This window comes from Globicephala melas, chromosome 12, assembly GCF_963455315.2.
Source record: "Globicephala melas chromosome 12, mGloMel1.2, whole genome shotgun sequence".
NCBI classification, from domain to species: domain Eukaryota; kingdom Metazoa; phylum Chordata; class Mammalia; order Artiodactyla; family Delphinidae; genus Globicephala; species Globicephala melas.
In genome coordinates, this window is record NC_083325.1 from 58,117,824 (window position 1) to 58,131,930 (window position 14,107).

Genomic DNA, 14,107 nt, shown 5'->3' on the forward strand with positions numbered 1-14,107 from the left:
CACTTTAGCATAATGTTTTCAAGGTTCATCCATGTCAAAGTGCAGGGGAGGAAGAATAATTTTCCCTCTACTCTTCAGAGTTCTTGGCTGAGATCATGTAATAAAAGACAGATTAACAAGAGAAAAACAAACAAGTTTGTTAACATGTGTACATGGGAGATACCCAGGGAAAAATGAGTCATTCTCTGAGGTGGCTTAAATGTAAGCTTGAATACTGTCCTAATAGGGCTCGGGGAGAGAGGATATTGGCTTCTTAGGGGAGAGTACATGATTTTTAGGAAAGATGAATGGACCCTTAGAAGAAAAGATGGGAGCTATGACAGTTTGTGACAACGTTTGCCTGGTGTCTACTTCTAGTCTCCTCTCCTGTGATAAGAGTCACTTTCCCTGGTTGATGAAATTCTCAGGGAGGGAATTTATGACATTTGAGTTCCTTTTGGAACATCTGTCTTTAGGCAGATGGGAGAAGTTCAGAGACAGCGTCTCCCTGCATTTGCTATTTTTACATACCCCCAGCTCAAAATAATCACTATACCAAAGCAGTATGTTTGGGGGTGACATAGTAACGCTACTTTTTAGTAGCCTGTATCAGAATTTCATTCCTTTTTATTGCTGAATAATATTCCATTATGTGGAGGTATCACATTTTGATTATCCATTCATCAGCCGACAGACATTTAGGTTGTTTCCAGCTTTGGGCTGTTATCAGTAATGCCGCTGTAATCATTCATGTATAAGTTTTTGTGTAGACATATGTTTTTAAATCTCTTGAGTTCCACCTAGAAGTGGAATTGCTGGGTCATATGGTAACCTGATTTTTAAACTTCTGAGGAACTGCCAGACTTTTCCAAAGCCTCTATACCATTTAACATTTCCACCAGCAATGTAAGAGAGTTCCAGTTCCTCTACATTCTCCATATAGCACATACTATTATCTGTTTTTCTGATTATAGCTATCTTGGTGGGGGTGAAGTGGCGTCTCATTGTGGTTTTGATTTGCATTTCCCTGATAACAAATGATGCTGAGCGTCTCATGTACTTATTGGCCGTTGGTTTACTTTCTATGGAGAAAAGTCTGTTCAGATCCTTTGCGCATTTTAAGTTGGTTTATTTGTCTTTTTTGAGTAAGAGGAGTTTATCCTGAAGCTTTTAACATCAGGTGTACTGGGGATTCCATTTCAAACTTGCCTTACCTGATGACGTCACTCTGTGATCAGAGAAATTGCCAGATATTTTCCCTTCAGATGAGGTCGGTCCTGGGTCACTTCTTTCTTGAGTCTGAATGTGGTGGCTTCCAGGTGGAAAGTTTCCAGTTCCACAGACATGGCCTTTGACTGACATGGCTCAGAGGCTCTCTGAGAGAAAGAATATAAGACATTAATTACTGTCTTCTGTGGCAAATGAAACCCTTAGTTCTTCTGTTCTCCAAATAGAACCTCTGTTGTCTAAAAACCTAGCACCAGAATTCTTATCTCTCTGAGAAGGAAATCACTCTGCTGCCCAGAGGCTAAAGGTGTTTTCTCATGTGTAACTATTAAGTTTGCTTGTGGAGACCAGCATTTCCTGAGAGGAGAAAACGACAACTTTATGTGCTCTCTATAATCCAGAAAAGAATACCAGTGAAGGACAAAGTTAAATGTCTCTCCCATGCTTCAGCCTAGATAACTAATTAGATCTAAAATTTAGCTTTGACCCTTACTTCCTCACAATGCTACCTATTCCTTATTTAATACATTCTTCTAAACGTCTGGCCAGACATGCTGATTCTCCATTAGCCAGCTCCCAGCCACATTATTAGAATCCCTTGAAAAACTTTGTAGAACTGTATTCGTGCCGAGGCCCCAAAACCAGAGACATTCATCTCACCGATCCGGAGTGTGCCGAGCCCAGGCATTTAGAGTTTTCAAAGCTGCACACGTGATTCAAATATGCAGACAGTTCCAAAACATGAGCCCAATTACCACCAGCCTCTTCATTTATTATCTGTAATGAAAGAACCCTTTATCCTGTCGAGATCAGCGCTTCTCAAACTTTTGCTTGCATCCGCGTCATCTGGGGATCTTGATAAAATGCAGATGCAATTTGGTGGGTCTGGGGTGGGCCCTGAGATCCCGCGTTTCTGACAGGCCTCCAGGTGAAGCCAAGGCTGCTGGTCGGTTGCTCGTATTCCTCAGAGTTGGGGAGCCCTCGTGTGTTCATGGTGCTTTTCAGTTAATCCTAACAGGACCTTTATCGCCTCAAGGATTTGCCTTTTCATGACAGCTGCCATCGAATGTAATATGTGCTGCACTCCTTTTAAAAATAGAATTGAAAATCTATCGTTGCTCATCCAGGTAGTCTTTGTTAACATAAAGATTAAACAATAAACCTGTATACTACTTCTAAATAATGATTCAGATCTTTTAAAGTGGTCATAAAACTACTGCACAGCTGAATGAATAAGGACTGCGTGGGTCACATAATTGAAAGATGTTGGTCTTTGGAGCCAGTTACAGGAGTCTCGCTCTGTGACCTTGGAAGTTACTTAACTTCTCTGAGTCATTGTTTCCTCTGAATTGTACAAGTTGTAGAAGTCGCTTCCAGGGCTGCTCTGAAGATGGATCGGTGAACTAAAAAATGCAAAATGCCCATCAGTCCATTGACCCCTGAGTACGCCTAAAAAGAAGCTAAATCTTAAAAATCAAATAAATTTTAAAAGAGACATTGTAGCATCTACAGGTGTGAAATCCTCACTAAAATCTTTTTTATTTTATGAGGATTTAGAAAGAGTCTTCTTTTTCATCCTCCAACTCTTTTCCTCACGTCTCCCAATATCAAGAGCGGTCTTAGGGAAAAGAAACCACAGAAGGACTAATTGAGGCTGAAATTTGAAGAGACTGATAGGACTTTGGCTTAATAATGAGAGATTAGAATGTATTTTGAAGAGATTTTCTTTTTTAGCTCCCACTAGTAACACCATGTCTTTCTCTTCTTTCTCACAGTTTACCTGAGTCACCACCTGATATAAGAACTCCTTACTAGAATGTTTGAAGATGTTTGGTCCTTTGAGACCCATCAGATAAGAGAGAGACTTGGAAATAAAGTATAGATGTGGGCTTAGTATCATCAAAGGAAAGGCACTGCAAAAATCAAAAGGAACAACCTGTATTTTTCCACTAAATAAATTGATCTTTCTTAACCAAATGCTTTTTTTTTTCTAGAAGTGGATCCAAAATGTATATGCATAAAAATTTTGGCCATCCTGACAAATTATTTAATGTTTTAATGTTATCATGAGATTTGTAACTCGTTGCTAGTTTCTAGGAAACATAATTGTTATAGTATACTCTTCAACTTTAAAGTGATGTAAAAAAGATCAAGTGAGAAATTCTCCTTACCTTCTTCATCATAATTACGGTAGCTGAAAATTGCATGACACAGTTTTCTATCTGTTCCTTATCAGTATAATAATAGTGCAGGGGTTGTTGTTAGGTGAAGGGCTGGGCCTGCCTGACTATTCCAATCTTGTCTTGGTTAACCTGTTAATTTAAAGAAGTAACAACACTACTGTATTGCACAGGGAACTATACTCAATATCTTGTAATAACCTATAATGGAAAAGAATCTGAAAAAGAACATGTTTATATATATATGTATATACACACACACATATATATAAGGATCTGAAAAAGAATATATATATGTATATATGTATAACTGAATCACTTTGCTGTATGCTTGAAACTAACACAACATTGTAAATTAACTATACTTCAGTTAAAAAAAAAGAAAGAACAACAGCTATCTGACTGCTTCCCATTGGTAAATGGAAGCAAAGTACAACACAACATGAATCTGTGTTCTCAGAGAGAGGGAGTCTTTAGGACAGTGCAAAAGCCCTGTGAATGTGGGAATCGGTGTGGCAATGGGGGGCAAACTGGAGGACCTTTAAGATCCCTTCAGTCCTTGAGATATAATTTCCACTGCAGAACTGTGAGGAACAGAGAGGTATACTTCTGCTGATTATCAAGCTAGTGGAACTGCGTTCTTCACCAGATAAACGCCATCTCCTGTAACATCCCCAGTGATGGAAGAAGCAATGACAGTCCCTTTCCTGTATTAGTTAGGCTCTGGAAAGTGAGCAAAAGACATCGCAAGGATATGATCCTTTAAAATTTATATAGGTTAATTTCACCTTCTCCACCTTTGCTAAGGGGAGGAATAGTTCTGTTCTGAAGCAAAAAGTGAACATTACCAGTCCCTTCTGATTTTTGCCTCTTGATTCAGAGGGCTAATTCATAATGATTGACTTTATCTTGCCTCTTTAAATTGACTGAATTGTCCTTTAATCATCAAGTTTCCTATTAAGAGCTTTACTGTGCAAGAGAAGCAAACTCAATATATAATTTAATGGCTCCTCCTGTCAAGGGCACTACTGATTGTATTACTAATGATTCTGAAATAATATGCCATTATGCAAATCCCATTCATTTTAGGCATCTTTGCCAAGTACCTACGGAGGTACTGTTTTCTTTCCCTTCGTAAGTTGAATTTCCAGTGTCATAGTTATCCAGTACTGAAACGTTTTCTAAGGATTATGATCCCAGTGAATAGCGATAGTCTGCTGATAAATTTTATGTGCTTATTTTATTATACAAACAAATTGGGTGGGACCCTATATTTCTCACATTAATCAGCTACTCAGAATGTAGAAAATAAACCTATAGCAGATTAACTTCACCAAGGATAAGAAACACTATGTTATTTGGGTTTTTCTATTTATTTGTGAATAAGTGGTCATGTTGCCCTTTGGGAATGAAACTGGGAGCCTTTCCTAAACAAATGCTCGCCCTATTAGCAAGACTACTACAACCATCTCCACTGTGCTTTCTTCATTTCTACAATCTAATAAAATATGAGATGTGAGATAGATTGGAAGTACAAGATGGAAAAAGATAAGTCAAATGTTTTAAAGTAATATATGCAAGAGCATTGCAACATGTACCCTACCATGAAGTGCCTTGATTATGAATTTGGGGCCACTGGGGCCAGAAGACGATAGCAGGGCCCTTCTAATGCCCACCAATGTTTTCCCACCCATGGTCATATTATGCTGGTGACTTTAGCAGAGAGGTACAAGTATAATTTATGATTACAAGGCAGTAAGATGGAAATTAATACCTAAACACATAAGTTGCATGACAAAGAGGGTAGACATTTGGCAGGTTTCTGAAGAGTAAATTTGATCTCACTTATAACATCAAGTTCAGTTCTGAAATTAAAAACACACATATCATTTCTTACATCTTCTTGCGCTTTCTCTAACATTTTGTGTTTTTTGGATATTGAGGAATGATCAGATATCCTGGTGTAGTCAGGGCAGGCTGTACATATATATACAGCCTGCCCTGACTACACCAGGGTACTTATATATATATGTATATATAAAGTAAATGGGTGAATTCCAGAAAAATAGTTCTAGAAGTTAGACAGGAACTGTTCACTATACACATGTGGTTGGACTTTTGTCGTACTGTTGGTAGTTTTGTAAGTATCTAATTGCTCTTAAAAAATGATTATTGCTTTAGTCATTGACAGCTGCTCATCTGGCCTTTGAGGACAGAGCTGAGATAGAAAGGCACCGTCATGCGCTCCAACCCCTTAGTAGTGAGAAATGGGGATGTGAGCGCTATGGGGGATGTTCTTTAGCTGAGGAGCAGCGAGGAGGTTATGAGGCTCCCCAGAATCAGAAGCAATCATTTGATCTCACTTAGCATTAGGGGCTGGGAAATTCAGAGAATTAAAAGCAACTTCTACCTTTATTCTCCTTCATACAAGAAAAGAAGACTGGTGCTCTTTGGCTTGCATAGGTCTAAATGAAACTTGAGGGCTTTGATCAATATTGAAAAAAAAAAAAGGTTATAGACTAATTTCCTTCCAGAAGACCTAGAAAATTCCACCAAAACTAAATAATGTCCATGACATTAAAACTGTGTGTCTTTATGAAGTCATTGTTTTAAAACCTTTAGTCAGGGCTTCCCTGGTGGCGCAGTGGTTGAGAGTCCGCCTGCTGATGCAGGGGACATGGGTTCGTGTCCCGGTCCGGGAAGATCCCACGTGCCGCGGAGCGGCTGGGCCCGTGAGCCATGGCCGCTGAGCCTGCGCGTCCGGAGCCTGTGCTCCTCAACGGGAGAGGCCACAACAGTGAGAGGCCCACGTACCGCAAAAAAAAAAAAAAAAAAAAAAAAAAAAAAAACCTTTAGTCAGAAATGTTCTTGGCCAATGGTACTGAACAAAAAGAATATTTTCAAGGACAAACAAGTGTTTGGGGGCTCTGAATAAGTTGTAATACATGAAGTGATTAAGCCCTCATTAATTAGAAGGTAACATTAAATTTCTTTTCAGAGTCATCAGGTCTTGTGGGGAGTTGAGATTTGCATAATATTTGCATTTGTCCTACCTACCTGTCAATCACAACCACAGGATAAGGCAAGAAGCTCTAAAGGATGGATTACAGGAAGAATTCTTAATGAAATGCCTTGGTGTATCGGTGGAGTTCGAAAGTAGGGTAGAGTGTATTTTGTCAAAGTTGAAGGTCAGCTTTGGGAGGGAAGAAAATAACTAGAACATCATGACTCCCCACCCCCACCTTAGGAGGCTTCCATCTTTAGAAAGACAAACAAAACATGAACAACTTCCCCTTGTGATCTAGGTGGAAAATCTGACTCACCTGAAAAAGAGTTTGAGTCTAGGACATTGGGTGGGGTAAGATAAAAGACTTTTATTTTATTTTGTGATGCTCTTATGCATTTATTATTTTAATAAAATTTTATGGTAAAAATGTTATGTTTGGAAATACAGTAAAGCAGAATGAAGGCCCCCAGAAATGACCCTTATGCCTGTTACTCAGATATAACCTCTGTTCATATTTTGATGTGGTTTACTGATTTGTTTCAAAGGGTTGAATTCCAGAGCACAGCTCAGACAATCCTGTGGTTAAGGCATTTACTAAATAAATCTATTTTTCTTTTCTTATTATTGTGATCTATGTTTTTCTGCTTCCCATGATGATGATAAACCTAGTAGTATGAATGCTGTATTTTGGCTGAAACAATTCTGTGGTCCTGGGCAGGGCAGCTGTGCATTGGGTGACCTTTCCACTCTCTCAGACCCATCCCACACCCATTCTGGAAGGACAGTCTCACGGTCCAGAAGTTTCTCAGTTGCCATTTGTCTGGAAGTGCCACTCGTTAACCTTGCTTTCCTCTTCTCTATGTTCCTTCTCTCCTATTTCCTATTCCCCTTGTTCGTCAATTTCTATTCTTCTCTGTTTCAGCAAAACAATATCAGTCAAGGTAATTGATGATGAGGAGTATGAGAAAAACAAGACCTTCCTCCTTGAGATTGGCGAGCCCCGCTTGGTGGAGATGAGTGAGAAGAAAGGTGGGGGAACTGCTCCAGGGCTGAGCCCAACAGCTTCTGCTGGCCTGTGCCACCCCTGGATGCCTGCACTCTCCAGAACGTGACTTACAATGCACACATCCCTCCACCTATGTAACGGGGCATAGATCTCCTCTGGGGCCACAGGGAGCCCAGCCTGGAGCTCCAGCAGCCAGTTTGGGCCACTCTGCACATGGCAGTCTGAGCTACTCATTGTCAGTGCAGTCGAGCCTGGGAAAGTTGGTGCTGATGCTTCCTGCACCCACATGAAGCCGACTTTCTGATTTCTCTTCCTAATTTGGGATACCTCCTGACTGCTCATTGAAGCAGGAAGAATTTGTAAAAATGATGGATTAGAGGAAACTTAACGGGGCCAGCTGAGAGTACCTGGATGCCCTTTTACATACTCCTGGAGGTCCATGTGTGGCCAGTTCTCCTTCCATAACATCACAGTACCATGCTGCTTGGTGAACACCTAGCATGAGCGTGTGACTCCAACCATTTGTTTTGCCTTTGTCTTGTGTTCCCACAGGAAGATCATTACCATTAGAATATTTGACCGTGAGGAATATGAGAAAGAGTGCAGTTTCTCCCTTGTGCTTGAGGAACCAAAATGGATAAGAAGAGGAATGAAAGGTGTGAGAGTATACAAAGACATACCAGCGAGAAATTGTACTCTTCTCTCTGTGTCTCCTACTCTCACATTTAACTCTCTCCTCTTCCTCGGCTTCCAAGTACTATACTTCCTCTCCTTTGAAGCTTTAGCCATTTCATTTTCCTGCCCATATTCACAAATGCACCAAACAATGTCCCTTTTCTTCAGAAAATGCCAGCTCACCTTGATTGATAGCAGATTCCAGAAATACTGGAAGAGATTTCTGTAATTCAGAAGGGATGACATAAAAGAATGATTAGTTTTTCACTATTCGGGAATCATTCTAAAATTTGATTCTAGCTATTAAATATCCCCTAAAATGTTAGTGATGGAGACTACTTAATGCCTATTAGTCATGGTAGATGGGTCTAATGGCAACTAATAGGAAACTTCAGAAGAATTCAATAATTAGTCTAATTTAGAGAAGCCAGTTTTCAAAAAAAAAAAAAAAAACAAACTTAGAACAAAGATCCTTAAAGAGTAGTGGCATTAATATCCTAGTGTTCATTTTGGTAAAATATTTTTCATATCATCAGATATGATATTTAAAAGAGACCATATGTATGAAACCATGGTCATATCGATTTTCTTTAGTAGGAAGGATATGGTAGTTCAGTAAGAACTTAGCCCTTACTTAAAGCCGTTCCTGTCTTATGCTTCAAAATCTTTTGATTCTTGTAGAATTGACACATTTCTAACATATAGAATTTTTTTCTAAAAATAAAAAATAAACAGCAGTATCCTTATAATTAGATTTTTGTGTTGATTTGTGTTTATATTTTTAGAAACTATTTGAAGAAAGAAGCCATATTTTTTGCTGTCTTTGATTTTATATCTATTTTATATGGCCTATAGTTGAGAAGGAAGGACAGGAATTTTATATCAGCTTTAAAAATAGTTTTTTTATTCTGAATTATTCCGAGGGCGTCCCATAATTACCCTCTAATAGTGGTTGTTTTATTTTGTTTGTTTGTTTTTGTTTTTTGCGGTACGCTGGCCTCTCACTGCTGTGGCCTCTCCCGTTGCGGAGCACAGGCTCCGGAAGCGCAGGCTCAGCGGCCATGGCTCACGGGCCCAGCTGCTCCGCGGCATGTGGGATCCTCCCGGACCGGGGCACGAACCCGTGTCCCCTGCACTGGCAGGCGGACTCCCAACCACTGCGCCACCAGGGAAGCCCTAGTGGTCATTTTAAAAGCAATGGTATACACTTAATTATATATATATAAAATGAGCATAGTACCTATTAATAGCTCTTATTAATTGCATTTAAACCATTGATGAAGGCAGTATAGATGTTTAGGTGACCACTTTGCAAGAAATGTAAACTTTTACATGTAAAGAAAAAAAATCAAATACAAAGGACTAATTCCTATACAGACCCAACATTTGAGGGAATTTAACTAATCCCACTTTTGTAAGAACTCACTGGCCTCAGAGTCCATCAGAAAACAAACAAAAACGAAGTTGTCCTGACTTAATCATGTTCAAAAAGGTAACAGGAGCCTTTGGAATGATGGAGAAAGGAGCACTGGGGACCCATTTTAATGCAGCCTATTTAATATGCTCCACAGACAGCAGGCGGAAGAAAAAGACACTAGAAAACTGTGCCGATTTCTTAGAAAGATGGGATCAAAAATGCCTCATTAACATACAGGAAAAAGCACTTACTTCTGAATGCAGTCCTCCAAAGGACTGCCTTTCATCTCAAGGAAGAGCATCTTGAATACAGCTCTTTCAATTGTCATTTTGGTAAAATATGCCTTCATATAAAAGCAAATTAAAATTCCTTGATAGCACTATTTGCTTTTGACACCCAACAAGTGGATCTGTGTCACCATAAATAAAATTACCAACTTGTTTTTATAAAGTATCCTCTAATGCCACTACCAGTAGAGAGAAAACTGGTCCTGAAAAGGTAATTGTAACTTTCCCATCTACAACTCTAGAAGTAATCTATTTGATACATTTAGTCAGGTAGCTTTCACCAGAATAAAGTGCTACAGCTATAGTCTGGGTTCAAAGCACAAAACCTGAAAGACAAATTATGTATGTCAGGCCCCACACCCCACCTCCCGCTGCCCCAGGCCTTCCCTCCCTGTCTTGTCAGTTTCTGTGGAATTATGTGTCCACAAGAAGCTATCTGGTTGTCAGATTATACCCTGCAGGTCATAGATAAGGACACGCGAATAAGCACTGATTCCTGGGACGCAGATTTTGAGGATTTAAAAAACATAAGCATTCCCTGCTGACCAAAATATCATGCAAATAGAACCTCCAGCGAGAGAACTTCATCTTGGGCCAAAGTCTCCTTATGGGCGGGGCGGCCAAAATGGAATTTCCTAAGATGTTTTCTCTGTTTCCATTGAAAGGTACAATCCCTGAGATCCTGGATGCTTTAAGACTTCCATATGTTGAATTCGCTAACTGCCAGGCACTTATTTCAAGAGGAAGGCTCACTCAAATAAGGTTTAGGATTAACTTCATAAAATATTTCTACTATATTTGGCAAACTAGATGTATAGACTGTGTGTAAACATATGGTAGAAATGTTTTCTTAAATGTCAAGAAATAATATATGAAGTGAATTGTTTATATATATAGAATCAGTCACACACGTTTGCAGAAATCAGTTCTGGGATCATCTGGAAATACTCCCAATGCCACATTAACTTGGCGTGCACCAATTTTTTAGTAGCAGCTCCCTGCCACCGTAATCAGATCTGCCTGGATTTCTTTCTGCTGACATTCCTCTTACTTTCATTATTCATCTGGTCTCTTATTCTGTGTTTGTCTTTGTCTGTTTCCTTCACAGCCCTGTTATTGAATGAGCTTGGTAAGCGTTTCATTTCTTGCATTCCCTTTCCATTTTTCTAGGTTATTTTCTATTTCTGTCAGGTGCTACGGTAGCTTTCTGACTTATTTTTTATTTCTGCTGATTTATTAGCAAGATTGTTGTTTAGAGCCATTGGCCTCATAATTTTGTGAAGGTTGGGTAGTTTACATTCTGCTTTGGGTTCAGTACGACCTTTTACAAAACCAGTGCTTTCTTAGGTATGCACAAGAATTAAATTTGTACACTAAAGCTCATAGTCTTAAAAGATTGATTAGCGATTAAGTCATGAATGGATGTTTTCATATTTTTCTTAATTGTATATACAATTTGGCAAGTTTTTGTACTTTGGACAGGCTGTCAGGCGGTCTGATGTCACTGGTATTTGTGATTTAGAGTGTAAATGAAATGAATTGTAACATTTCTTTCTTTCTTTCTTTTTTAGGTGGCTTCACAATAACAGGTATGAATTTTTTAAGTCTAATGAACCAAATTTTATCTTGTACCGTGTGTTGTTTACATTTTTAAAAATTATTTCTCATTTTTATTTCCTTTTAATGAAGGAAAATACCTGTATGGTAAGACAGTTTTTTAATGTTCTTCATTTTCCCCCAAATACCCTTAATTATCAAACAAAAACCACGTCTTATGTGCCCTGCATTAACATTTAGCTGTGACACATGGTGTGCTTTTGCTGAGTTTACACATTTAACATTTTACACATTAACAAGGTGTATGCTGTGTTTACTTATAAGCAGATTTGTGTGGAGAACCTGTAATTGGTCATATTTTGACACTGATCAATTTACAGATGTTCTCATAGCACTGATGATGTGAGTGTACCTTGCTAGGTGCTCCAGAGAGTACCAGAATAAATAAACGATTGCTAGTCTCAAGGAAACATAGGAGTTGACATACAAGCCCACTCCATGGCCCAAGCTCAGGGTCCTAATCATAGATAATGCCCTACTGGGAGAAGATAAAGCATGCCTTCCCCTCATCCCACCACACCAATCTGCGAAGTTTTAGCATTCTTAACATGGTAATGAGTACTATGTCTGCCACTTGCAGTGGATTACAAAGTGCTCTGTAAAAACTCAAAATGTCAGTTAAAAAGTTTAAAACCCTTAATTTCATAATGGTACCCAGTCGCTGTTGATTGCATTTTTTAGCCAGCACGACTCTAAAGCTATTTCATTACATAGAGAAGAAAGATATTTCCTTACAGCATCCTCTCTTTGGACCCTAAATATTTTCTCACCCTTTCAGAATCATATCAAATGGTAGGCCTGATTTGTCTGATGCTGCAGGTTGAAGATGTCCTTAAAGACCATCCTAATGGCCGTGGCATTTTCCAATATAATTATGCAGATATCTATATTCTAATTATTTTTTTCTGAAACCAGATAGCTAAACAAAATATTTAGAAAGGAAATATTTTCAAACATTCTAAGTTTGAAAATGTTATGGTGTGGGGTGGCGTTAACTTAAACCACCATCAGTGTAAACTCATGATCAAGAAGTTTCAACATGATTCCGTCCAAAGCGGAACTTTCTGAACGCGTCCAATTTCACATGGGCTATTGCCCTCCACTTCTCTCCAGACACGGCATTTAATGACAAAATGATTCATAGACTCTCGGAGACATAGAAATTGAAAAGGATAAAAATATTAAATAGAACAAGTGCTCATAGAGGATTTCTTAAACCTGATTCACCTGACACTCTCCTAGGTCAAGTCTTCCAAATTCTGCGCTGCCAAATATGCTATTTTTGAATCCGAGTGAAGGAATTTACATTTACTTTTAAAACTTTAATCTTCCTTTTTTCATCCCATCATTTTAACTTATTGAAATCTTTTTGGAAATATTCTGATTCTATCACCCAGTAAGTTAATGATCCTTGTGAGCTTTGAGGAAGGTAGAAATTTGGCAAGCCAGTCTTCATGGCTTCCTTGAAGTAATTAAAAAAAAAAGTCAACCATTTGAGGAATAGTATAGTATCTACAGCTCCCTCAGCCCTATGCAGCCTGATAATGAGACCTTAACTAAAAACCTTTAGTGGTAGAATGCCTTGTTAAAACGCATTTATGTGTTTGGATAGCTTCCTGTTTTATCATTGAATATGTCAGGAGTTTGCTTTTAGGGCCTTCCTTCCATTGAAACATCTTCCTTTTTAGTAACTAGGTATTGGGAGCCTAATTTTCTTTTCTCAGAAATTGTTCGTATCAAGTTCTAGAATACCCCACCAGTAACATCCAACATTTTCTGTCTCGGACACATCACGCATCCAAGAGGACAGAATCACTTCTTTCAAAGGTTTTCTATTACTTCATGTACTTCATTAAGCTCTTTCTTATAGTTTGAACCTTAATCTTCAATAGCAATTTTCCTGTTTTACCTCCTCTTCCCAAAACCTGAAATTGATGCAGTTAAAATGAGAGAAAGTTGCAGAACCCTCTGGGAATTTCCACATTGGCCTGTTCCTCTCACTTTACATGATCCTTCTTCCCCGGAACCAGGCCAGAATGCCTGGGATCCACTCTCTATAGATGCCTCTGGGGAAAGTTCTAAAATTTAGGTCTACACAGTGAAAACCAGCTGTAAGGCCTGGAGAGCTTTTCTTTGAAGTCAGTTTGAGGCTTTGAAGTCAACGCTTTGAGACGCAGGGGCAGTAAAGGAAAATTAATCTAACTCTTGGACTTTGCCTGCAGCTTTTATGCAGTCTTGTGCAGCTAAGTGTGAAAATCTAAAGTTGAAGCAGGATATATGGAAATTGAAAAAGTCATTTGGTCCACAACCCAGTACCTCTATTTCAGAGGTGTCATTAGTGATGGACATTAAATGCTGGAGGTGCTTTTGGAATTTGCAAATCTTCACCTGTTGCTCTCAGACTTTGCCTCATTGAAAGACCCTTGTTGGGACCTGTGATGTAATTCCCCCTTGACCCTCCAGGCACATAACATGATAACCCCCTATACATTATAGCTCATTCGAATTTGGAAAGTATTTCTTATTCATTATATCATTTAATCCTCAACCTTATGGAATAAGATCTTTTGTTCTCATTTATAGGAGAAGAAATGAAGTTTCAAAGGTGATCAATCTACTCCAGTCATCCGGCCAGGGCTCAGAGCCCGGCCCCCTAACTTTAAGTCCAACGCCATGTGATGACTACCTTAACCCAGCACTTTTAGTTCCTTT

At 38.9% G+C, this 14,107-nt stretch overlaps 1 protein-coding gene across 12 annotated transcripts in view; it reads left to right on the forward strand.

The window, feature by feature from the left end:
* Nucleotides 1–14,107, forward strand: part of SLC8A1 (solute carrier family 8 member A1) — a 443,214-nt gene that overhangs the window by 322,193 nt on the left and 106,914 nt on the right. For 10 of the 12 annotated variants that reach the window (XM_060309339.1, XM_060309335.1, XM_060309342.1 and 7 more), the window contains exons 3-5: nucleotides 7,316–7,422; nucleotides 10,887–10,907; nucleotides 11,350–11,367. In XM_060309339.1, coding sequence (XP_060165322.1) covers nucleotides 7,316–7,422; nucleotides 10,887–10,907; nucleotides 11,350–11,367 — 146 coding nt within the window. Of the gene's footprint in view, nucleotides 1–7,315; nucleotides 7,423–7,951; nucleotides 8,056–10,886; nucleotides 10,908–11,349; nucleotides 11,368–14,107 lie in introns of all 12 variants that reach the window. The other 2 variants (XM_060309334.1, XM_030857844.2) reach the window with 2 other exon arrangements.